Consider the following 23,543-nt stretch of genomic DNA (forward strand, 5'->3'; position numbering starts at 1 on the left):
TTTATTTGTTTTTTATCTTATATTTTGGAAATGTACACTCAGATTGTTTTTTCCTTTAATTTTTTTGGGGCCCCCAAGAGAGTGGGGCCCTAAGCTATAGCTTGTTTAGCTTATACGTAAATCTGGCACTGTCCAGAGGTACAGTATACTGCTTTGGAACATGTGGGGGTCCATTGAAACCCCCAAAGGCTCACTCCTCCATCCTCTCCTGAGGCAGACAGATGCCAGCCTGATGACCCACCACTGCACGAAGCGTGCTGTCTCGAAGGGTGCAAAAGCATTTGGTCTGGCCACTTGGCTCCAAGCTTTCCTATTTTATTCGCTGGGCCTGTCTCGATTTTCTGGTGATTGACCCTGGAAAGCAACTGTCTCCAGGGAGAAGAAGGGACATCAGGCCCAGGAGCCTACTGCAAGTCCTCCAGATCCTCTTATCTTTCCCCAGTGCAAGATCCTCCTATCTTTCTCACTACAGTGGTACCTCGGGTTACATACGCTTCAGGTTACAGACTCCGCTAACCCAGAAATAGTACCTCGGGTTAAGAACTTTGCTTCAGGATGAGAACAGAAATCGTGCTCCAGCGGCACAGCAGCAGCAGGAAGCCCCATTAGCTAAAGTGGTGCTTCAGGTTAAGTACAGTTTCAGGTTAAGAACGGAACTCCAGAACGAATTAAGTACTTAACCCGAGGTACCACTGTAGTGATGTTTCGCACCCTAAATATCTTCTCCTGGCTAGGTTTTGCCCTTCAACTCTGATCATTCCTTCTGCTTGCCTGGATGGAAGACAGAGAGGCATGTGTGAGTCTGCATAGAAACCAATCTACTGTACAAAGGTTATTTGTATATGTTGCTGCACCTTCTTTATCCTCTAAGGGACGCGGGTGGGGCTGTGGTCTAAACCACTGAGCCTTTTGGTCTTGCCAGTCAGAAGGTCAGCGGTTCGAATCCCCGCAACGGCATGAGCTCCCGTTGCTCTGTCCCAGCTTCTGCCAACCTAGCAGTTCGAAAGCACACCAGTTCAAATAGATAAATAGGTACCACTGCGACGGGAAGATAAACAGCATTTCTGTGCACTCTGGCTTCTGCCACGATGCTCTGTTGTGCCAGAAGCGGTTTAGTCCTGCTGGCCACATGACCCAGAAAGCTGTCTGTGAACAAACGCTTGCTCCCTCAGCCTGAAAGCAAGATGAGTGCCACAACCCCATAGTCGCCTTTGACTGGACTTCACCGTCCAGGGATCCTTTACCTTTTACCTTTATCCTCTGACTCCACCCACCACTGACATGTGGCCCCAGACTGAAAATGTTTTCCTGTCCCTGCACTATCTCTGTATGTGTCTTTGCTCTTTGCAGAGATTTTGAGGAGGGGTGGTCTTTCATTGTTTTGAAAAAGTAAAAGCAGGTTTCTAACATTTGCAGAACCCAAGAAACTACAGTGGTACCTCGGGTTACATACACTTCAAGTTACATACGCTTCAGGTTACAGACTCTGCTAACCCAGAAATAGTGCTTCAGGTTAAGAACTTTGCTTCAGGTTGAGAACAGAAATCGTGCTCTGGCGGTGCAGCGGCAGCAGGAGGCCCCATTAGCTAAAGTGGTGCTTGAGGTTAAGAACAGTTTCAGGTTAAGAACAGACCTCCGGAACGAATGAAGGACTTAACCTGAGGTACCACTGTACTAGGCAATACATTCAGACACTATTCTCCCTTGCTTCTGTGAGAATCTAGCCTACTTCCTCCTTATCTTGAGGTTTGTAGCCAGCAGTGCAGCAATAAAACAGCTGCCATATTTGCAAAGCTAAGCAGGATCTGGTCTGGTTTCAGAATGGATGGGAGACTGAATGCTGAGATTCCGGCGTTGGGCTAGATGACTCTCAGGATTCCCTTCGAACTTGACAGTGCTATTGATTTCAAGATTTCACCCCATGGAAGAGAGTCTGGAGGATCAGACTTAACACTTGAAGTCACATTAAGGGCTAACCTTGAGGAAAGCAGGTCTTGCCAATTGAAACAGAAAAGAACAAAAAAGACTAGAGTGAAACTTCTGTTGTCTAGACTTCACGCTTTGTTTTTAAGTCCTTTTATGCTCAGCTTCCCTGATAGTGAAGTGATTACTGCTCATAGAAACCAATTCAGTTGGAGTCCTGTGCCAACTCAGACACAAAAGGCAAGGACCACAGTGTTTGTCATCTTTCTAAATCAGGGTTTGTTTGATTTTTAATAGGAAAGAAATTCCCCCTTCATTTTTGTAAACATTTTTACAATATTATTATTATAATTATTATTACTTGCCCTTCACCCTAAAGTCCCAGGCAAGGTTGCAACAATAATTACTCTGCCAATGCAGGTAAAATCCATCATTATAATATCCGTAGTGCAGCTGGTAGGATTTTGGGCTGAGAGTGGGTGGGTTATACCAGCCCTGCAAGCCTTTTCTACCCCACGAAGGAGCTCAAGGTGGCATATATGGCTCTCTGTGAACGGCAGAAGAATATATTCCCATTTAAGTTACATGCAGTTGGGCTTGGGTAGACTAGAGCGAGGAACAGGGAGACTGTGGCCCTCTAAATGTGATTGGACATCAGCTTCTGTCAGACCCATCTAGCATAGCCAATAGCAAAGCATCGGGGACACGGGTGGTGCTGTGGGTTAAACCACAGAGCATAGGGCTTGCCAGTCAGAAGGTCGGCGGTTCGAATCCCCGCAACGGGGTGAGCTCCCATTGCTCGGTCCCTGTTCTGCCAACCTAGCAGTTCAAAAGCACGTCAAAGTACAAGTAGATAAATAGGTACTGCTCCAGCGGGAAGGTAAACGGCATTTCCATGTGCTGCTCTGGTTCGCCAGAAGCGGCTTAGTCATGCTGGCCACATGACCCAGAAGCTGTATGCCGGCTCCCTCGGCCAGTAAAGCGAGATGAGCGCTGCAACCCCAGAGTCGGCCACGACTGGACCTAATGACCAGGGGTCCCTTTACCTTTATGGGAGCTGCAGTCCAGCAACATTTGGATGTTTGCAGGTGCCCCACTGACTTTAAGGATGGGCGCAAATACAGTGGTACCTCAGGTTAAGAACTTAATTCGTTCCGGAGATCCGTTCTTAACCTGAAACTGTTCTTAACCTGAAGCACCACTTTAGCTAATGGGACCTCCCGCTGCCGCCGCTGTATGATTTCTGTTCTCATCCTGAAGCAAAGTTCTTAACCCAAGGTACTATTTCTGGGTTAGCAGAATCTGTAACCTGAAGCGTCTGTAACCTGAAGCGCCTGTAACCCGAGGTACCACTGTACTGCAATAAAAATAGCATAAATGACTGCATAGTTTGTGCTGGTATTAGCTTCCCCAGCTGGCTTAGCATGGCAGACTCTTGCTAAAGACACAAGAGCAGCTTGGAGCATTTTTCCTGGTTATTTGGCACCCTTGCCTCCCTATAACATTTGACAACACCTGTGAGCCTTCTGAACAGAAGTTTAAAACCAAAAGCCAAATAGGTGACTATAATCAGTTGAAGCTGCATCAAATGCACCCATCCGTGTTTGCCAAAATGAGTTCTGCAACAAAACAGGAACATTTTGCTGGAAATCTGGAAAGATCCAAAAGCTGTATGGTGACTGTTCACACCATGCATATGCTAGAGATTTTTACTTGGCTTTTAAATGAAGATCTCTCAAGAAATGGGTTGGGGAGGATGGAACAGAGTGGCACAATTATCCTTTATTAATGACAGGAGGTTTTTGTGGGTTTGCCCTAAGGCAGAGTGAGTAAGATGCTTCAGGCTGCTGATTTTGGGTGCCATGAAACAGCAAGTACCGTACTTCTTAGTTACTTAAGAATATAAGAAGAGCCTGCAGGATCAGGCCAGTCAGTGGCTCATCCCATTCAGCAGCCTGCTCTCACAGCAGTCAATCAGATTCTCATGAGAAGCACATAAACAGGAGCTGAGTGTTTTCCTGCAGCTGCTATTCAGAAGCTTACAGCCTTTCATAGTGGAGGTAGAGCATAGCCAATCAATTTTTAAAAAAAATTTAAGGTTTTATTTGCTTTAAAAATTACGTGAATTGTCTCTTTTTTCAAGTTGTAGAGCAGGCATAGGAAACTTGGCGCTCCAGATGTTTTGGGACTACAACTCCCATCATCCCTAGCTAACAGGATCAGTGGTCATACTTATCTCCTTGGCTCAGGGGGTCCCATAATTCCACAACCCTCTGACATTTCTCCCATGAAAATAGGGATGTCCTAAGGAAAAGCGGGACATCAAATCAGAATCCGGGACGACTTCTGTAAATTCGGGACTGTCCCTGGAAAATAGGGACACTTGGAGGGTCTGCAGGACAGGAGACCTTTGAAGGTTAGCCGTGGAGGGAATGTGGCCTGAAAATGAACTAATATAGTGGGGAAAGTGTGGGGGGGAGCCCCCGAAAAGGTCCCTGGGACAATAATACCAAAAGAGCATCTTTTCTATCCTGCCTTCTCTTTTAAGCAGGGGTCAGCAAATGTTTTCAGCAGGGGGCTGGCCCACCGTCCCTCAGACCTTGTGGGGGGCCAGACTATATTTTGGAAGAAAAAAAATGAACGAATTCCTATGCCCCACAAATAACCCAGAGATGCATTTTAAATAAAAGGACACATTCTACTCATGAAAAAACACGCTGATTCCCGGACCATCCGCAGGCCGGATTTAGAAGGCGATTGGGCCGGATCCAGCCCCCCGGGCCTTAGTTTGCCTACCCATGTTTTCCAGCCTTCTTAAATCTACTGGGAACAATAAACGCGCTTTCTATGAACCCGACTTCTGACTCATTCTCTTTAATTGCGGTTTGCAAGGACAACACATCCTGCTAACATCGAAAAAACAAAACAAAAAACGGCGCTGAGCAAACATTGCCCCAGAATAAACCATGGTGGATTTTGTTTGTTTGCTCGCTTCCCTCCTGCCTCTCCCCCCGCCACTCCTCCCCCCCACCCCCACCCCCAGTGCCACTGCGAAGCGTGTCCCCCTGCCACACCGCAGAATTGCGAAAGGAAGTGTCAGCTGGGCCTTGATGACAGGCTGCGGGTGCCTCGTTCTGTGATTAGATGCCTGCATGCATTAGCGCCGTGTGTAATTCGCCTCAAATGAAAGAGGCTTCCAGGAGGAAATTAAAAGGAAAGCCAAAGACCCGGCAGTTTGCCTCCATTTAATTTTGCATGATCAAAGCATACATGCCTCCCAGGCGCAGCCAGGTTTTGTCATTTATTTATTTATTTATTTCCCTGGTGCGCTAGGCTGAGGAGGCCCATGCGCCATGCAAACTAATAAGAACGAAATGCAAATGCGACGTGAGCCCTCTTCCCCATCGTGCTTCTGTATACAGTGGTACCTCGGATTAAGAACTTAATTCGTTCTGGAGCATAGCTGTCAACCTTCCCTTTTTTGGCGGGAAATTCCCTTACTTCAGCGCCGTTTCCCACTGTTTCCCACTGCTATCCTGGATTGTTAGATATCCCGTAGACTGTCTCCAGGACAGGTGAGGCTGCTGATCCGAAAGTCGACAGCTATGTTGCTGACCCCTTATTTTCAAGGGTGCTGATCCCTTATTTTCAAATCTGAAAGTTAACAGCTATGTTCTGGAGGTCCGTTCTTAACCTGAAACCGTTCCTAACCTGAGGTACCACTTTAGCTAAAGGGGCCTCCTGCTGCCGTCACACGATTTCTGTTCTCATCCTGAAGCAAAGTTCTTAACCTGAGGTACTATTTCTGGGTTAGCGGAGTCTGTAACCTGAAGCGTCTGTAACCTGAGGTACCACTGTATTACACCAGCGTAGCCTCTGCAGGAACTTAGGAAGCAGCAGTCAAACCTATGCTCCCATCTAGTTCAATATTGTCTGCACTGATCGGCAGCGGATCTCCAGGTTTAAAGGCAGGAGGCATTCCAAGGCCTGCGGGAGACTCAGTCAGGGGACCTTCTGATGGATTGATCAAGGCTCTGACGGACGGATTGATAACTGACTTGCCACGGACACCTTGCTTGTTCTCTTAAAATGGCAGTAGCATCCACCTGAGAGGTGCCAGAACTAAGTTCCGCTGAGTTCCAGCTGAAAAAAAAGCCCTGTTTATATCCCTCCCAGGTGGCGTACCTGGTTCTTCCTCTCCCCAGTTGATCCTCACAACAGACCTGCGAGGTAGGTTAGGCTGAGAGACGGAGCTGGCCCTTGCCCCTTACAAGTCTTATGGCTGAGTAGATGCTAGACGCGGGGGTCAGCATTTTTTTTCAGCAGGGGGCCGGTCCACTGTCCCTCAGACCTTGTGGGGGGCTGGACTATATTTTGAGGGGGGAAATGAACGAATTCCTGTGCCCCACAAATAACCTAGAGATGCATTTTAAATAAAAGGACACATTCTACTCATGTAAACACACCAGGCAGGCCCCACAAATAACCCAGAGATGCATTTTAAATACAGTGGTACCTCTGGTTACATACACTTCAGGTTACATACACTTCAGGTTACAGACTCCGCTAACCCAGAAATAGTGCTTCAGGTTAAGAACTTTGCTTCAGGATGAGAACAAAAATCGTGCTCCGGCGGTGCGGCAGCAGCAGGAGGCCCCATTAGCTAAAGTGGTGCTTCAGGTTAAGAACAGTTTCAGGTTAAGAACGGACCTCCGGAACGAATTAAGTACTTAACCAGAGGTACCACTGTAAAAGGACACATTCTACTCATGTAAAAACACGCTGATTCCCAGACCGTCCGCGGGCCAGATTTGGAAGGCGATTGGGCAGGATCCTGCCCCCGGGCCTTAGTTTGCCTACCCTACCCATGTGCTAGAGCAGCGGTTCTCAACCTGTGGGTCCCCAGATGTTGTTGGACTACAACTCCCATCATCCCTGAGCTCTGGTCTTGCAAGCTAGGGGTGATGGGAGTTGTAGTTCAACAACATCTGGGGACCCACAGGTGGAGAAAGGCTGTGCTAGAGCCTTGGGTGCACCAGGTTTTCGTCCAACACTGTAACCAATACCCAACACTGCCCTTTCCTTACTAGACACCTGACATTATTCTACAGTTTAGGGTACGTATGACTTGTCTAAAGCTGTGCAGAGTACATTCCCATAATGTTTAATTCCCCCCTTCCTGTGCTATTCCTGTCTTCCATACTCATGCGAATACGAAGGAAGTTAAAAGGGCTAATTAGCTGAGCAGGTTTACTTTCATCCCTTGAGACTCCTTAATAAAAGATCCAGACACAGCTAGTTTTCAACCATTCGAAGACTAGGGTTTTTTTTAATCTCTTAATTCTCTGCATCTAAATATATTTTCCCTGCCCCACCTCTTCATCCTACAGGGTAATCAATATGGCACATCACTTGCAAAGAAAATTCCATGTGATCCTGGGGGAGAGTTGAGTGACACAAATACAAATAATGTTGTTTTAGGATTGCCAACCCATCTGGGGAAGTGGGGTGAAATCACTGGGCTGTGTTTTATCGATCCCCCAAGACCAGGCGTCGGCAACCTAAGGCCCATGGGCCACAAGCAGCCCATGGGGGTCGTTTAACCGGCCCACGAGCCACCCCCGAACCGAGCTGCCCGCTGGGCGAGTCCCTGCGCTAAACCGGTGCAGTGCAACGCGGGGACTCGCTTCCACAGTGCCGGAAATTGCGTCTGCGCAGATGCAGATGCCCAAAATCGTGTCTGTGCAGACGCTGGAAATCGTGGGCGCAGGCGCGATCCAGCCCACAGAGGGATCTCTGCTGGCGTGAGCTGGCCCAGGTGAGGTAAACCTTGCCAACCCCTGCCCAAAACCCACCTTCTTAGGTTGGAAGATTTGGGGCAGACAAAAGAATTTCTTCACATATTGCACAAACTAGTCACTCCCATAAGAGGCAGGGGTGGCTTTGAAAGAGGATTAGGCAAATTTATGGAGATTGCGATCTACGGCTAGTAGCCACAATGGCTAGTAACCACAATAGGAAGTAGCCACAATGGCTAGTAGCCACAATGGCTAGTAACCACAATAGCTAGTAGCCACAATGACTATGTTCTACCTCCACTGTTGGAGCAGCAATGCTCCAGCACCCTTGAATTTTGGCTAGATTGTTAAGGGTGGCAAGAGTTTTTTGGAAGCCCTCATTCTGTTTACAGAGGTACATTCTCAAAGTGGTTTAGCAATACAGACCCTTCCAAGTATCCCTATTTTCCAAGGACAGTCTTGGATTTACAGTCAGAAGCTATTCCTTGGGACACCTCTATGCCATCAGAGAAATGTTGGAGGGTATGGTAGGATGTCCCTATTTTCATTGAAGGGTATGGAGTTATGCGACCCGCAAGCCAAGGAGATAAGAAATTGACCGGGAAGATTAGACACCCAAGAAGATAAAAATAAAGAAGATAAAAATAAAAACAAATGGGTTAATTTTATAGAATATGCAAAAGAGCATTGCAAATATTTAAAAACGCTAGCAGGCTTAGATTAGCATTTGTAACATAATTGACAAAGTGTATTGGAAAAGGAGATTTAAAAGATTAGATAAAAGTATAAAGTCACAGAAAAGATGAGAGATAAAAGATAGAAACCGGGGAAGGGGTGGAGGGAAGTTGGGGGGTTGGAAGAACCCCTACATAAATAATGAAATTGTTGTGGATGAGTGCAAGTAATATTGTATGTAGAAATCTTTAAAATAAAATACTTTAAAAAAAAAAAAAGTCAGTTCCCGGGATTATTTGGGAGAACTCAAGACTGTTTAAAGCAGTCAAATGTTTAGTGCAGATGGGGCCAAATTGAATACAGAGCCAAATCTTGGCTGACAGGTGGTGAGTGTGGTCTCCCTACTGAAAGCCCACTTTTATTTAGGTACAGTGGTACCTTGGTTCTCGAACGGCTTGGCTCCCGAACAAATCAGCTCCCGAATGTGTTCCACTTTGTGAACGTTTTTCGGAAGCCGAACGTCCAACGCGGCTTCCGATTGAGTGCAGGAAGCTCCTGAAGCCTATTGGAAACCGCGCCTTGGTTTTCCAATGGTTCTGGGAATCGAACGGACTAACGGAACGGATTAAGTTCGAGAACCAAGGTACCACTGTATTGGCATCACGTATTCTTATGTGCAAGGCCAGCGCTAACATAAGACCTTGAGTTTTATGCCATTTTATGCAGATGAGCTTTGGTTGCATCTTATAAATTTCTGACAATGTTTCTCTTTTTTACTTTCATTTTTTCTCTGCAGGACATCTGTTTTTGAACATTGGAGTTAGCAATATTTTGTTTGTTTTTTAGAGGGGTGCAAGTACTTAGTAAGGCAATTAGCCCCTACGGACAAAGGTCCGTATAGTTAAAGCTATGGTTTTCCCAGTAATGATGTATGGAAGTGAGAGCTGGACCATCAAGAAGGTTGATCCCCGAAGAATTGATGCTTTTGAATTAGGGTGCTGGAAGAGACTCTTGAGAGTCCCATGGGCTGCAAGAAGATAAAACCTCTCCATTCTGAAGGAAATCAGCCCTGAGTGCTCACTGGAAGGACAGATCCTGAAGCTGAGGCTCCAATACTTTGGCCATCTCATGAGAAGAGAAGACTCCCTGGAAAAGACCCTGATGTTGGGAAAGATGGAGGGCACAAGGAGAAGGGGACGACAGAGGACGAGATGGTTGGACAGTCTTCTCGAAGCTACCAGCATGAGTTTGACCAAAATGCGGAGGCAGTGGAAGACAGGAGTGCCTGGCGTGCTCTGGTCCATTGGGTCACGAAGAGTCAGACACAACTAAACAACAACAAACAACAAGTACTTAGCCTTGCCTAGGGCACAAAATGGCCTGCCCCCCTTATGTGATCTCTCTCCATGATGGGAAAGATCTCTTCTTGAGGCTCCGAAGAGCAGCGCCAAGCCCTCCCTCCCCGATTAGCCCTCTCTATAGCAGCAGATGCTATTAAATTTATCATAACACACACCAAACTCTGTGCTGGCTATTATATATTATAATTAAATTAATAATATTCTATATTCAAAGCCCATGTGCTGCCACTAATCTATGCTGCCCCTTCCCCGTAATTTCTTACTTGCTTTCCCACCTTACTTCCTTTACAAGTTTTTATGTGTTTGGGGGCGGGGGTGTCTTGGGGTCCTGTACTTGTGAGCGTAGAATGCTTGAGAGCAAGCTTGCCAAACCAGTCCCTTTGCCTAAGGCAGAGGTTTTCAACCTTTTTGGGTCCACTGCTCCCTTGACCAACTACATACCTGAAGAAGCGTCTCCACCCCCACTGTTCAGCCCACACCTGGGCCAAGAGCTCTCTCTGTGCCAGAGAGGTCCACCTCCGAAGGCCTTCTGGTGGTTCCCTCACTGCGAGAAGTGAGGTTACAGAGAACCAGGCAGAGGGCCTTCTCAGTAGTGGCACCTACCCTGTGGAACACCCACCAGATCAAGGAAATCAACAACTATCTGACTTTTAGAAGACATCTGAAGGCAGTCCTGTTTAGGGAAGTTTTTAATGTTTGATGTTTTATCACTTTTTATTATTATTAATATTCTGCTGGGAGCCACCCAGGGTGGCTGGGGAAACCCAGCCAGATGGGCGGGGTATAAATATTATTATTATTATTATTATTATTATTATTATTATTATTTTGCATTATTTCTGCAGTACCCCTGTGGGGCTCAAGAGCCCAGTTATGTCATGTAGCCAGCAGCCCCTCACCCTTTTTTGAACACCCACCCTTTGAAGTGTTCCCTCGGCCTCCTTTACTCTCCCCTGCATAGCTGTCAAGTGTCCCTTATTTGAAGGGACAGTCCCTTATTCCAGCGCCATGTCCCGCTGCTGTCCCTTATTGATGGATGTCCCTTAAATGTCCCTTAAATGATGTCCCTTAAATTTCAAAGGAAGCAGCTCCTCTCCCTCTCTCCCTGCCGGCCAGGGAGGAGGGAGGCTCCAACTGTGTTGCTTGGCTGTGTTGCTCACCCAATAAGAAGTCTAAGAATGACTGGGGAGTGGAGCTTGCATGCCTTGTGTGTGGCTAGTTAATGCAAGCTGAGGAGGTTTTTGAATGCTGGACACCATTTTGTTGCACGTGCTGCTGCAAACTTTGCAGTGCCAAGCCAGGCCAGGGAGCCATCTTAAGTTGAGGCTGCATAGGCCTTGTGGTGCATGTGATTCAGATTCTATTCAGTTGAACCTCTGGTTACAAAGTTGGTTGGACAGTGTTCTCGAAACTACCAGCATGAGTTTGACCAGAGTGCAGGAGGACAGGAAGACTGGAGTGCCTGGAACAGGTTAGACTGCAGGTCCCTTATTTTGGCTGCTGGTCCCTTATTTTCAAATCTGTAAGTTGACAGCTATGCTCCCCTGTCCTTGGGAGTCCTCTGGGCAGCCACTGCTGCCGCCCCTGGTCTCTGAGCTCCTTCTTTGTAACTTAAAGCCGTGGGTTCAAGTCCTACTCTCCAGAGCAGAAGAAATTTAAAGCTCTCTCTCTCTCTCTCTCTCTCTCTCTCTCTCTCTCTGTGTGTGTGAATGCACGCATATATTTATAATTGCATTGGCCCTAGATTTACTTTAACTACCTTTTTTCAACATCCCTTCCCTCTCCTGGAATCCTTGCTTATCTTTTCGCCCGTTCGCAACACCAACTTCTCCATTCTGGCTTGTGAATTGTTTTCCGGTTATCTTTGCAATTCTAGAAAAAAAGGAAGGACGTTTAGCCTGGAGCCTAAATTCCTCCCATTGTCAGGGAGTGACATCACATCAGCTTCCCCATCTGGAAATTAAGGAATACCAGATCTAATGTCTGTGCGTGGCATGTATACAATACCTTCCTGCACTTTCCCCAAGCTGAAGGCACCCCCTGAGTCCCACTTATTGTCTGTACATTTAGAAGTCAGCTCCCTTCGTCTTTGTGCGCATGATTTGTCTTTCTTTCCTGGCCAATGCAGTGGTTAACTGCAGCAGTTGAAGCCTGCCCTTCTAGCATTCAGTTGCAAGAATTGCAAATCTCTGCACAATAATCTTCCTGGTGATTCAGTTCCTGGGGTTGGATGTCTCTTGGCCAGGACTGCCCCAAGGGTGCACATATGATCAGTGTTTGGGAGGTAGCTAGCAGTTGCTAACTGTGAAGGGGCAACGGGACGGTTGGCGCAGTGTGATTGCACCAGCAGGAACATAGGATTATCTCTGCCAGTGCATTTGCACTGTGCTGACCATCCCACAAGCTCCCCTCTCCTCACTGCAATGAGCAACAGCAGCCCACCTTCTGGGAAGCTAGCATAGCAGCTCTGCCTAACCCTCTTCCCTTCTGTCCATCCTTTGCCACAGCCCTACTCAGCTTCCATTTAATCCTTACAACAACCCTGAGAGGTAGGCGAGACCGAGAGATTGTAACAGGCCCAGGGTTACCTGCCAAGATTTATGGCTGGCTGGTTGTAGATTTGAAATGAGATCTCCCACTGTCCTCATCCAATGTCCGGTGAGATCTTACAGCTTAAAGTACCGTAAGTGTTTCTCACACTAATAATAATAATAATAATGATAATTTATTACTTATACCCCACACATCTGGCTGGGTTTCCCCAGCCGCTCTGGACGGCTCCCAACAGAATTAAAAACACAACAAAACATCAAACATTAAAAACTTCCCTAAACAGGGCTGCCTTCAGATGTCTTCTAAAAGTCAGATAGCTTATTTGCTTGACATCTGATGAGAGGGCGTTCCACAGGGTGGGTGCCACTACCGAGAAGGCCCTCTGCCTGGTTCCCTGTAACCTCACTTTTCGCAGGGAGGGAACCTCCAGAAGGCCCTCGGAGCTGCACCTCAGTGTCCAGGCAGAACGATGGGGGTGGAGATGCTCCTTCAGGTATACTGGACCAAGGCAGGTTAGGGCATGGGTAGGCAAACTAAGGCCCGGGGGCCGGATCCGACCCAATTGCCTTCTAAATCTGGCCCGCGGACGGTCCGGCAATCAGCGTGTTTTTACATGAGTAGAATGTGTCCTTTTATTTAAAATGCATCTCTGGGTTATTTGTGGGGCATAGGAATTTGTTCATATTTTTTTCCTTCAAAAAATAGTCTGGCCCCTCACAAGGTCTGAGGAACAGAGGACCGGCCCCCTGCTGAAAAGGTTTGCTGACCCCTGATCTTAACGCATGAAACAGATTGAATCCCATCTGTGCTAAACATTTAAAGCAGCGCCATGCCACTTTAAACAGTTATGGCATCCCCAAAACAATCCTGGGTAGTTTCTTAAGGGTGCTGGGAGTTGTTAGGGGACCCCTATTTCCCAGAGTTCCCCAGGGACAGGAATTGACACTTAAACCCCTTTGAGAATTGTAACTAGTGTGTGTGTGGGGGGGGGGATGTCTGCTAACCATTCTTAAGGTAAAGGGACCCCTGACCATTAGATCCAGTTGTGACCAACTGGGGTTGCGACGCTCATCTCGCTTTATTGGCCGAGGGAGCCGGCGTACAGCTTCCGGATCATGTGGCCAGCATGCCTAAGCCGCTTCTGGCGAACCAGAGCAGCACATGGAAACACCGTTTACCTTCCCGCCGGAGTGGTACCTATTTATCTACTTGCACTTTGACGTGCTTTCGAACTGCTAGGTTGGCAGGAGTAGGGACCGAGCAACGGGAGCTCACCCCATCGCGGGGATTTGAACCACCAACCTTCTGATCAGCAAGCCCTAGGCTCTGTGGTTTAACCCACAGCGCCACCCTTAAAAATCTGTAGTTCCCAGGATTATTTGGGGGAAGCCCTGACTGTTTGAAGCGGTATGATACTGCTTTAAATGTATAGTGCAGATGGGCACTTTCTTTTTGCATTGTTGGTTCTGGTTTCTGGGGTTTTTTCTGGGTTCTTGGGACAGCAGCCAGATCTTTGCTCCATCCAGCTCAATATTACTGGCAGCTGCTCTCCAAGTTTTTAGACATTTCCAAATTGGCAACAGCATTCTTCTGTCCATTCAATTGATTCAATTGGTTTCACGACATTTTATCCAACTTCCCCTGGCCTGTTTATGTTTTAATACGCTCCTCACTGCTTTGAAGGCCTTTGGACTGAAAAGCAGTATTTATAAATAAACGATCTCTGCACCTCTAAGGTTCTTCCCACCTTTTCTGTTCATCAGAACACACAGTTCCCCCTTGAAGCAGAGAACAAATGGAAAGGAAAAAAAGGTGCCTCTCTTTATATTAGCAAAGCTGGGGATCTGATTCAGGTGGGAGATTAGAATAAAGCAGCAAATGATGGCTATTAACCAGATGAATACATTCTGCTTCCATTGCTGCAGGCAGGAGCCCCCTCTATATGAGAGGCAGTGTGGCGTAATGGTTAGAGCAGGCTTCCTCAACCTCGGACCTCCAGATGTTTTTGGCCTACAACTCCCATGTTCCCTAGCTAGCAGGATCAGTGGTCAGGGATGCTGGGAATTGTAGTCTCAAAACATCTGGAGGGCCGAGGTTGAGGAAGCCTGGCTTAGAGTGCTGGACTGTGACCTGGGAGCCTAGGGTTCGAATCCCCACTCAGCCATGAAGCTCAGTCAACCCTGGAGTCAGCCACCATCTCTTAGCTTAACCTACCTCACAGGGCTGTTGTGAGGAATGTCCAAATATTTGCAAGGTGCCGATCTCTTAATGTGGCAGCAGTTGTGCTTTGGAACTCCCTGCCACTTGACAACAGGCAGCCCCCCTTTTATCTATATTGCTTTAGATGTATGGTGATTTATTTATTTTAAAAATTTCAGTGAGCCTAGACATATTATCAACCCATATTCACTTTTAACAGCGAATATAGTTTAATAATAAAACTCATTTAGATAAGACTTTTAGCTGTCTTATCTACCATTTTATTTACACTTAGGGAGAGCTTTGTGACTAAGCAGTTTAGACATCTGAAGAAATAAACAAGCGTGCAAAGCTCTGTAGAATGACTGCCATGGAAACAGTTCGTATATTTTTTACCCCACAGCACACACAGATGCAGTTCAATCACCTAAAAAGCAGCAGCAGCATTCTCTCATTTGAAGTACATGAGAATTAAATTGATTTACTGGGGTGACTCAGGCCACCTGAACCAGTTGAACAGGTTAGTCCTCCCAAACTGTTCATTTATTTGGGATTCCTAGTGTCCCTTCCTTCAGCCGGGTAGAAACGCTATTATACGAAGAGAGATCCCTCTCTGCAGATCAAAAAGGGTGAAATGAAGAAGGGAAACTTACTGGGAGAGCTTCGGCCCCATCCTAAGCACGCTTGCTGTAACATCTACTGCATTCCGTGGGACTCCCTTCTGAGTATGCACATGCCTCGTGCTAACTGCTTACTCCTAAAGAAGTTGCTAGACTACAACTCCCATCATCCCTGACTATTGGCAACATGGGCTGGGAGTTCAGCAAGAGCTGGAGAGAGACACATTCTACATCCATGTGCACAGTTTGAACCCGGGTTCCGGGCTTCATCATGCAGTGTACTGCCAGAGTTTAATGGTTTCTCCTGTCCCCTTTTAACTTGTTGGAAGCCACCCAGGGTGGCTGGGGGGGTAACCCAGTCAGAGGGGTGGCATATAAATATTATTCTTCCTGGAATCAAAAGAACACACAGCAGGAACTGGCAGTCGCTTTGGGTGGATGGTAACCCCAAGCCCTGAACCCTCCTCCTTTGTTTTAAAGTCCGTTTATTATTATTAAGAGAGTATATTATACCTTTTTATGGGGATCACCATATAACAAGATGCATCGGGATGATTAGGATCGAGTGAGGAATTTCCTGCGCCAGCTTAAAACTCCCAGCATCCTCGGCTCAGCCAGAGATGCAGCGGTCATGTAGCACTTTCATAATCTCAAGTCAGGTAAAAATCATGTATTGCAAGTTCCCCTCTACAGGTGCCATTTTTCTAAGGTGGGTGTGTCTGTGTCACGGTGTGGTTTAGCAGCCAACCCCTCTTCTCTGTGAACATTTGGCAGTTGGTGCCCTCCCCCCCAAAATACACCAGTCCACTAGGGATAAAGAACACACATTGTATGTGAGGTTCTGGTTTGCATAACAGCAGACAGGATAATAACTTCCTGCTATATATCTTTTTTAATTGGAAGCGTGCTGGAAACGGCATGCAAATGATGTGTAAATACAGGAACGCACACTGCCTGGTCTTGCAGAAACCATTGTTTACATCAGTGGTGCCCAGACGTTTTTCAAAGAGGGCCACATTTGATGAAGTGAAGGGCTGTGAGGGCCGACCAAAGTTGTTGACCTTTTTTCCAGGCTTTTACCGACCAGAGGGCCAGATTAGGCTGCCCAAAAGGACTTTGGCCATGCCTGGTTTACGTAAAACTGGGAAGGGCTTATTTTCTGATGCTGCAAAGACACACAGGCAGTGGAACCGAGGGATGGGAAATCTAGGCAGAGGATCCAAACTCCCACCAGCCCAAGCCAATATGGCTGTTGGTCTGGGATGATGGGAGTTGTAGTTCAGACAGATCTGGAGAAGGGGGCCCACAAGGCTCTCCAACTTGTGAGCTGAGAATAGTGAGTTGGTTGGAGCCATGTTTTAAGGAAGCTATTACCACTGTTCCAGTGTTCAGCCATGCAGTATTAGGGCACTGCTTTCAGCCACATGGAATCATAGAAATGTAGAGTTGAAAAGGACCCTGAGAATCACCTAGTTCAGCCCCTGCAATGCAGGAATCGAACCCGCAACCTTAGCATTATTCAGGTCCACACTGTAACCAACTGAGCTATCCAGGGTTAAATTAAGCGGATACTTCCATTGCTTAAACCAGAGTTTCTCAAACCTGGATCCCCAGCTGTTTTTGGACTACAACTCCCATCATCCTTAGCCGGCCAGGGATGTTGGGAACTGTAGTCCAAAAACAGCTGGAGTCCCAAGTTTTAAAAAGCCGCTTGTTGCGGCACTTCCTGGGAATTATACCTTTAGAAATCCAACGGCCAAGGAAAACGTGCAAGCCACAGATGCTTACAATTTAGGGCAAATATTTTATTTATCTAGAAACACAAAATAAAATCATTTTCTTTCTTTTTTTAAAAAAAATGACAAAAAGATACTTAAATAAAAACGACCAAAAGTTTCTGTGAAATGTTATGGCACGAAAAGGTTCAAGACAATTATAAATTCAGTTGCCACAACCGACTAAGCATTGCAGGTTTTTCTTTTAAATTTTTCTATAAAGATTTTTTTTTAATAAAGATATGTACAGGTCATTAGGCTGCGTAAATATATTTACAGATGCGGTGACGAACTCTGCGTCACCTGTAAATCACCTTAAGAAAGGAAGGAGGGGGATGGGACGTTTTAAATACAAAAAGAAAAAGGTTAAGAGGAAATGTTCATCCCCCAGAAGAATGAAGAAGATTCCTGCCCAAAGTTTTATCAGTTCAGAGGCAGTTTTGAGGTTCCGGCCAGCCCCACACCAAGGGCAGACCAAGGTTGTGTAGTTGTCGAGCATGCAATTGCAACAATTCCGCTTTTCACACATTGTTGAGTCCATCAGTACATAGTTTTTGTTTTTTAAAAAAGCACAAAAGTTCTTATACTTCCCCCCCCCGATCAATGTCCATCCCAATCTACACGATGTCTCCCCTTTTTTCCGTTTTTGTTTTCAAACACAAGAGTTCCTGAGCTGCTGGAGTTTGCTTTTCAACTGCTCCTGCCTCCTCCGCAGTTGTTCCTTTTCGGCTAACAGTCTGTGCTCGTCCGACTGGATGGACAAGACGTACTCCGTGGCCTTCTTGAGGATGACGACTTTCGGGGCCTTTTCGTTGTTGGCTACTTCAGGGATCTGGTCTCGCAAGGCGAAGAAGCTCAGCTTGAGCTCATTCCGCCGCTGGCGCTCCAAGACGTTGTGCGTCCTCCTCTTGTCGTTCTCTTCGGAGTCCGAGGTGCGCGGACTTGAGCATTTGCGGTTGTTGCTGATCTGTTTGAGGACTCGGCCACTGTCCAACTTTAGCCGCTTGGCGGACGGGTATTCGACGCGGGTGGACGGAGGGGCAGCATAGTTGTGCTGGTGGATGGGGACGTGACACCGCTTGAGGACCAGGGGACTGTGGTGGGGCTTCCTGTGCGTACCGGACTCCGATTTCCTCGACGCGGGCTGCCTTTTCTCTACTGTAACCACATCAATTTCTTCCTCCTCTTCCTCTTCTTGCTCCTCTTCCTCTTCTGGGGGAAAAGAGAAACACAAGAAAAAACAAGGTAAGTTTTTTTAAAACAACAACAGCCTATTTACAGTTATACAAGTTAAATCAGTGTTTCCAGCTGTTTTTGGACTACAATTCCCATCATCCATGACCACTGGTCCTGCTAGCTAGGGATGATGGGAGTTGTAGTCCAAAACCAGCTGGGAAAACCCTGCTTTAAACCAAGCCGGGGGGGGGGGGGATATTGCTCTGCTTTCAGGAGCAAGTCTGCATTCTCCCCTTCTTGCTGGGAACTGTAATTTTGTTATGCAACAAAAGAAAGATGGTTGTTTAGATGGCATTGCACTCCTCAGAGGACTGTTAACTGTCTCCTGGCTTTCAGATCTCCCTATGTTGAAATTGCAGGATTGCACAACTCTGGAACAGCAGTTCACCAAAGACAGAAGGCAAGCGTTTGGTTCAGCATTTTGCCCACGGAAGGAAACCCCCTTAGCTTGCCTCCACTAACAGATCTTAAGAACAGGAGGATCCCCATTAGGGAAGGCAGGAATTCCTGGCAAAGCACCCCAAAACAACTGCTGCTGGCCATGCCCCCAACGGCCCTGTTCACACATGACGTGTCAAGCCTGGTACCTACAGGAGGTCAGGACTGCTTGCGTTGGGAAAAGATGCACTGTGAGAATTGGGACAGGTTGATGCAAGCGCTCAAGGCAGGAGAGTGACAGCATTGAAGGTGATGCAGCCGCGCCCTTAAAAGCTTACACAACACGCAGGCTGGGATTCTTCGGAGCACCTTGAAAACTTTCTCCTACTCCACCCCAGAAATGTCTCTGCACCTGTTGAACCGCGCTCCCTAACTCTCTCTCAGTTTACTCTCCACCACCACATGGGAAATACAAGTAGGAGATATATTTGATTGCAGGGTAGCCCGTGGGTTTAAAATTCCCGCTCCAACGACCTGCCCTGACCCCATTATGAAATCTAAGCAGCAGGGGCTGCCTCCTTCCCCCCATTCCTCCCTGGTCGACTTTCTCCAGGAAATTCAATTCCTGGGAAGCCCAGCCATGTGTGTTGCTAACGTGGCATTTTTTTAAAATGGAAGGAGAAAAAGAGATGAGAACACACACATATGCTAGAAGGGGGAGGAACTTGAAATTATTATTTTTTTAAATTGGAAGGGAGGGGGGGGGAGAAGGAAAGACGAAGATATTCCTATCAGCCAGTGCATGGCGTAAAAGAAATACAACGCATTCCATTAGGATTTAGCTATCTCAAAGGTTTAACAGAAGTTCCAGTGTGAACAAACCCAGAAAAAAATAATGTGTTAGCTGTTCTCCCCAGCCAGCCACCCCTCCAGGGAAAGTCCCTGATACCAAAACATTTGCAAAGCAGGTAAAGGAGAGAGTCAAGGCCTTTTATTCTCTGAACAGAGTTTTCCTTTTAAAATGTATGTCACTGCTGAATATCACAGCCAAACCTAACTTCACAGAGCAAGAGTTTGTTCCTCTCTCCTCCACAGTTTATTAAGCCCGGATAGGATGCAGTTATGACTTAACAGTCGTATCTCTAGGTTTCAAATCCTTCCAAGTCTTAGGGCTTAAGCATAAATTCCCCCGCTCAGGATCAGTGTTCCCATCTGCACAATGGGAACATTCATTCACAAACACGCAACCCTCCAATAGGAGGGGCCAGGGATGGCGAATGGCTAGAATGAGGACTTCATTGCACCTTTTTTCCCTGCTAAAAGGCAGCTGACCACTTCATATGCCCTGGGTGAAGTTGGCTGGAGACGGGATTGTAGGAGGGCCAGGAGGAGGTAACAGATAACTTTGGGCCTGCAGATGCTTTTGCAGGGAGATTTGCAGTGCACACCTTTGATCAGTGTGGGGGTGGGAACAGCCTGAGGGTGGAATGCAGCTAGGTCCCTCCTCAAAGCAGACCCCATGAAATCAATGGAACCAAGTCAGCCACCTCCATTCATCTCAATGGGTCTACTCTGAGGAGGGCCAGCACCGGCTGCAACCTTCAGTCTGTACGAAAGGAAAGTGGCTTCACCCCCCCCCTTTCCAATTTCCCTATCCGCTTGGAAACTGGCAAACACCCAATATTTCATGCCTTTCTAATCCTAACCAAGTGTCTAGCCATGCTCTCCACGCCCACCCCACACCCCCAAATTGCTTAGCCCTCCTCTCCAACTCTGGACCCCCCCACCTGCATATTTAGGGTCACTGCAGTCAATGCACTAACCTTTCCCCCCCCCCCCGAAAAAAAAGAAAGGATGTCCAGAGGGGGCAGTATCGCTGCTACTCACCAGAGTCGCTGCTGCTGCTTGTGGTGGGCGGCGTGTCCTGAACCAGCAAGGGAGCCGGGCTAGGCTCCGGGGAGGCGGCCTCGACTTTGGGGGACTTCTCGCTCAGCGGGTACGGAAAGACGACGGACGGGTCGATGCACTCGGCAGCCGTGGCGCCCAGGTCTTGCAGGTAGGCGCTGCTGGGAGACGCGGCGGCGGAAGAGGCAGCGGACGAGGAAGCCGAGGAGGAGGAAGCGGCGGCGGGCGCCGTCGGGGAAGGCTGCGGGAGGCTGCCGCTACGCGCCGCGGCCGCGCCGTCCCTCCGGGCGGCCTGGTAGGAGGCGAGCTTCTCGGAGACGACCTGCTGGAGCTTGGCGGCGGTGGAGCCCCCGCTCCACATGCAGTCCTGGATGATGATGGACTTGACGAAGGCGTCGTCGCCCGGGTCGCAGATGAAGCTCTGGTTGACCACGTCGCTGCCCAGCAGCTCCGTCACCATCTCCAGCTGGTCGGCGCTGGACGGGAAGCAGCTCGAGCGACGGCTGGGCGACAGAGGCGGCGTGGGAAGCAGCTCGAACTTCTTCCAGATGTCCTCCGACGGCGCGGGCGGCTGCAACTCGCAGCCGCGGTGGTGCCCCGTCAGGTAGAAGTTCTCCTCCTCGTCTTCGAAGTAGAAGTACGGCTGCACCGAGTCATAGTCGTAATCGTATGCCCGGCTGAAGCTGGGCACCGTCAGAGGCATGGTGGCTGGGGACAGTGCCTAAAAGGGGCGGGGAGAAGACGGGGAACCGGTTAGACGGTGGGCTGCTGCGGGGGCCCCGATCCCATGCATGCCCCTCTCCGAATGACTCCGCAAAACCCTACTACACACGCACACAAAATAGCGGGGTAAAGTAACCCGGACTAACTACCCCGCGTCTGCATGCACAACCGTCGAGGCGCATGAGAACGCCTGGAAATGGGGGGCGGGGAGTACGAGTTACCTAAGAGACAAGTCAGGAAGGCAGCGCCCCCCAAAGTTAACGAGGGTCATCCCGGCTGGTAGAGTCGGGGCGCACGGCGACACCCTCGCCAGGTTTCCCCGCTCAGTTCAATGCAACGCGTCCTCCGCTTCCGACGCTGATAAGGCGGCTTCGTTGAGTTCCCTGCTACCAGTCGGCTAAAGCGCCTTCGACGTGAGGAGGAGGAACGGGCTTGCCAGAGCCCGGCTCCCGCCTCCTTTCCGAAGCAAAACGCCCACCCGCGGCCGCCAGGCAGCCCCCACCGTCGGCGCGCACCGAAAATCGCAATGCGCGGAGACAGCCGTCCGGAACGCACAATGCATTGCGAGCCTATACCTCGGACACAGAGGAGGGGGGGAAAGGATCCGGTATCTAGTGTCACCCACGCCAAGCGAGGCCCCGTCAGGCACCCACCCCCCACGAGACACGCATAAATTTGCTCTGTGAATGAGTACTCCGGCTCAATTCGAGAGTCCCCGGTTTTCGAACCGGCGCCACCTTAAAAAAAAAAATCCACTTGGGATTCACTCCCATCTCCTGCCGCCCCCACGAGCCTGCGGCGCTCCGGCTCCCCGCCCCTTCGGAGTACAAGCGCCCCGAGGTACCGTCGTACCTCCCCCCGTCTGCCCCACTGGAGTATATCCGGGGGTATTAACCCAGGCGGCGCCCTGGCGAAGGATCCTGCGTCCGCCAAGAGGAATGTTTCCTCTTAAGGTCTCCCTTTTCCTTCCTCCCAAAACGGGTTCGAAGCAACCTTTCTGCAAGAGTCCTCTTAGGACCGCGCAACACATGAACCTCCCCTCTTCTCCACCCCGGGGCAGGAGGGCGGGGGATTAAGAGAGACCCCCCAATTTTCCTGAAACTGGGTCCCCACCCCAACCTCTCCACGCGCGAAGCGCAAGAACAAATTACTTGCAGCTTGCAAATGCAATTTCAATGCAAAGCTTCAACAGGAGAGGAAGCGGTATATCTAGACGCTTCCCCCAAGAAATCTAGGTCCACTACAGTCCTAACAATGCAAAATTAGCTCTTCATCAAAATCCCCCTTCTCAAAGCTCGCTGGGAGCCCGCCTCCTTTGAAAGAGGAATAAATAAAATGCGAGCCGGGCTGCTACTCTCGGACACGCTGGAGACAACCGATCACTTTCGCCTAAGCGAAATTCAGATATCCCGCCTCTCAAAAAAAAACCCACACGCACCAAGAAAGAGCAAGCCAGAGAGATCCTGGCAGAATAATAATAATAATAATAATAATAAAAGGCCGGACTTACCGGTTCCTCCCAGGTCCCGGCTAAAAAAGACAGCGGGTCGATTATTTGGGACGTTGCGGATATATCTATGAGAAAAGGGGAGCCAACGAACGCAGGTTTAAAAAGAAAAAAGCCACCAAGTGGGGGACGGCAATCTGCTCAGCCCCCCCTTTCCTTGTAAATCCCTCAAAAAGCAAAAAAAAAAAAAAAAAAGCAAAAGCAGTCCGTCCAAAGATCTCGGTTGTAAATCCCAGGGAGCGATGCAGCAAGCCGGGTTCGAAGAGTTCTTGGTAGTGCGCGTCGGATTTCAAGAGTCCAAAAAATAAGCCTTTAATTATATATAAAAAAGGAGCAGCGCCTTGGGATGTAAGAGAAGGAATAGGTAAGGGGGGCGCGCCGAGGCGCGCGCAGCGGGGTGACGGCGGACAGGCGCGCGCCCTCGGTGGGGTATTTATTTATTTATTTCTTCCCCGCAAAGGCGGCGGCAGCGGCGGCAACAGTAGTAAGATTGTAGTAGTAGCGGCAGCAGCGGCGGCGGCGGCGGCGGCGGCGGCACCTTTCCCAAGCCGAGCCGGACCCTCCCCTCGGCTCTGCGAAAGCAAAGTAGTGATGACTCCCGCGCGCCAGGCCTTTTATAGGTTTGCCGGGCTAAGCGCTCCGCCTCCTTTTTCCCGCCAACTGTGGAGCCGAGCTTTGCATATACGGGCTGCAACAAGGAGCTGGGAGGAGACGAGGAGGAGGAGGAAACGCGCGTCTTGGAGAGGGGAGGGGGTACCGCCTTCCCCGCTCGCTCCCTCGCTCCACCCGGGGGTGGCGGCGGGGAAAGGCTCGGAAGCCGGCGGCCAGAAGCGGGGGGTCGACTGGGGAAGGGGTCTCGGGCTGGCAAAAAGCAATGGGGAGAGAAGGAA

General features: G+C 48.8%; 1 protein-coding gene across 2 annotated transcripts; it reads right to left on the reverse strand.

Annotated features, from left to right (window-relative positions):
• Window positions 1–16,913: 16,913 nt before the first annotated feature.
• On the reverse strand, window positions 16,914–23,239 carry MYC (MYC proto-oncogene, bHLH transcription factor). 2 transcript variants are annotated; one of them, XM_081012717.1, is made up of 3 exons: window positions 22,657–23,239; window positions 20,406–21,144; window positions 16,914–18,116 (listed from the first exon to the last, which is right to left on the reverse strand). In XM_081012717.1, exons 2-3 carry the CDS (start codon window positions 21,124–21,126, stop codon window positions 17,557–17,559), a joined length of 1,281 nt encoding a protein of 426 aa, XP_080868843.1. In that variant the 5' UTR covers window positions 21,127–21,144; window positions 22,657–23,239; the 3' UTR covers window positions 16,914–17,556. The 2 variants fall into 2 exon arrangements, with proteins under 2 accessions (XP_080868843.1, XP_080868844.1); XM_081012718.1 differs by lacking the exon at window positions 22,657–23,239 and adding an exon at window positions 21,368–21,618.
• Between the last annotated feature and the right edge of the window lie 304 nt (window positions 23,240–23,543).

This window comes from Podarcis pityusensis (genome assembly GCF_964106645.2).
Source record: "Podarcis pityusensis genome assembly, chromosome: 7".
Classification (NCBI taxonomy): Eukaryota; Metazoa; Chordata; class Lepidosauria; order Squamata; family Lacertidae; genus Podarcis; species Podarcis pityusensis.

What these genes read in the sequence shown, in the direction of transcription:
- MYC (XM_081012717.1), bottom strand. Translation starts at nt 21,126, where the DNA reads ATGCCTCTGACGGTGCCCAGCTTCAGCCGGGCATACGATTACGACTAT. An exon ending in AAGCAGCAGCAGCGACTCTG is followed by an intron (nt 18,117 to 20,405) that starts GTGAGTAGCAGC and finishes CTTTTCCCCCAG; the next exon opens with AAGAGGAAGAGGAGCAAGAA.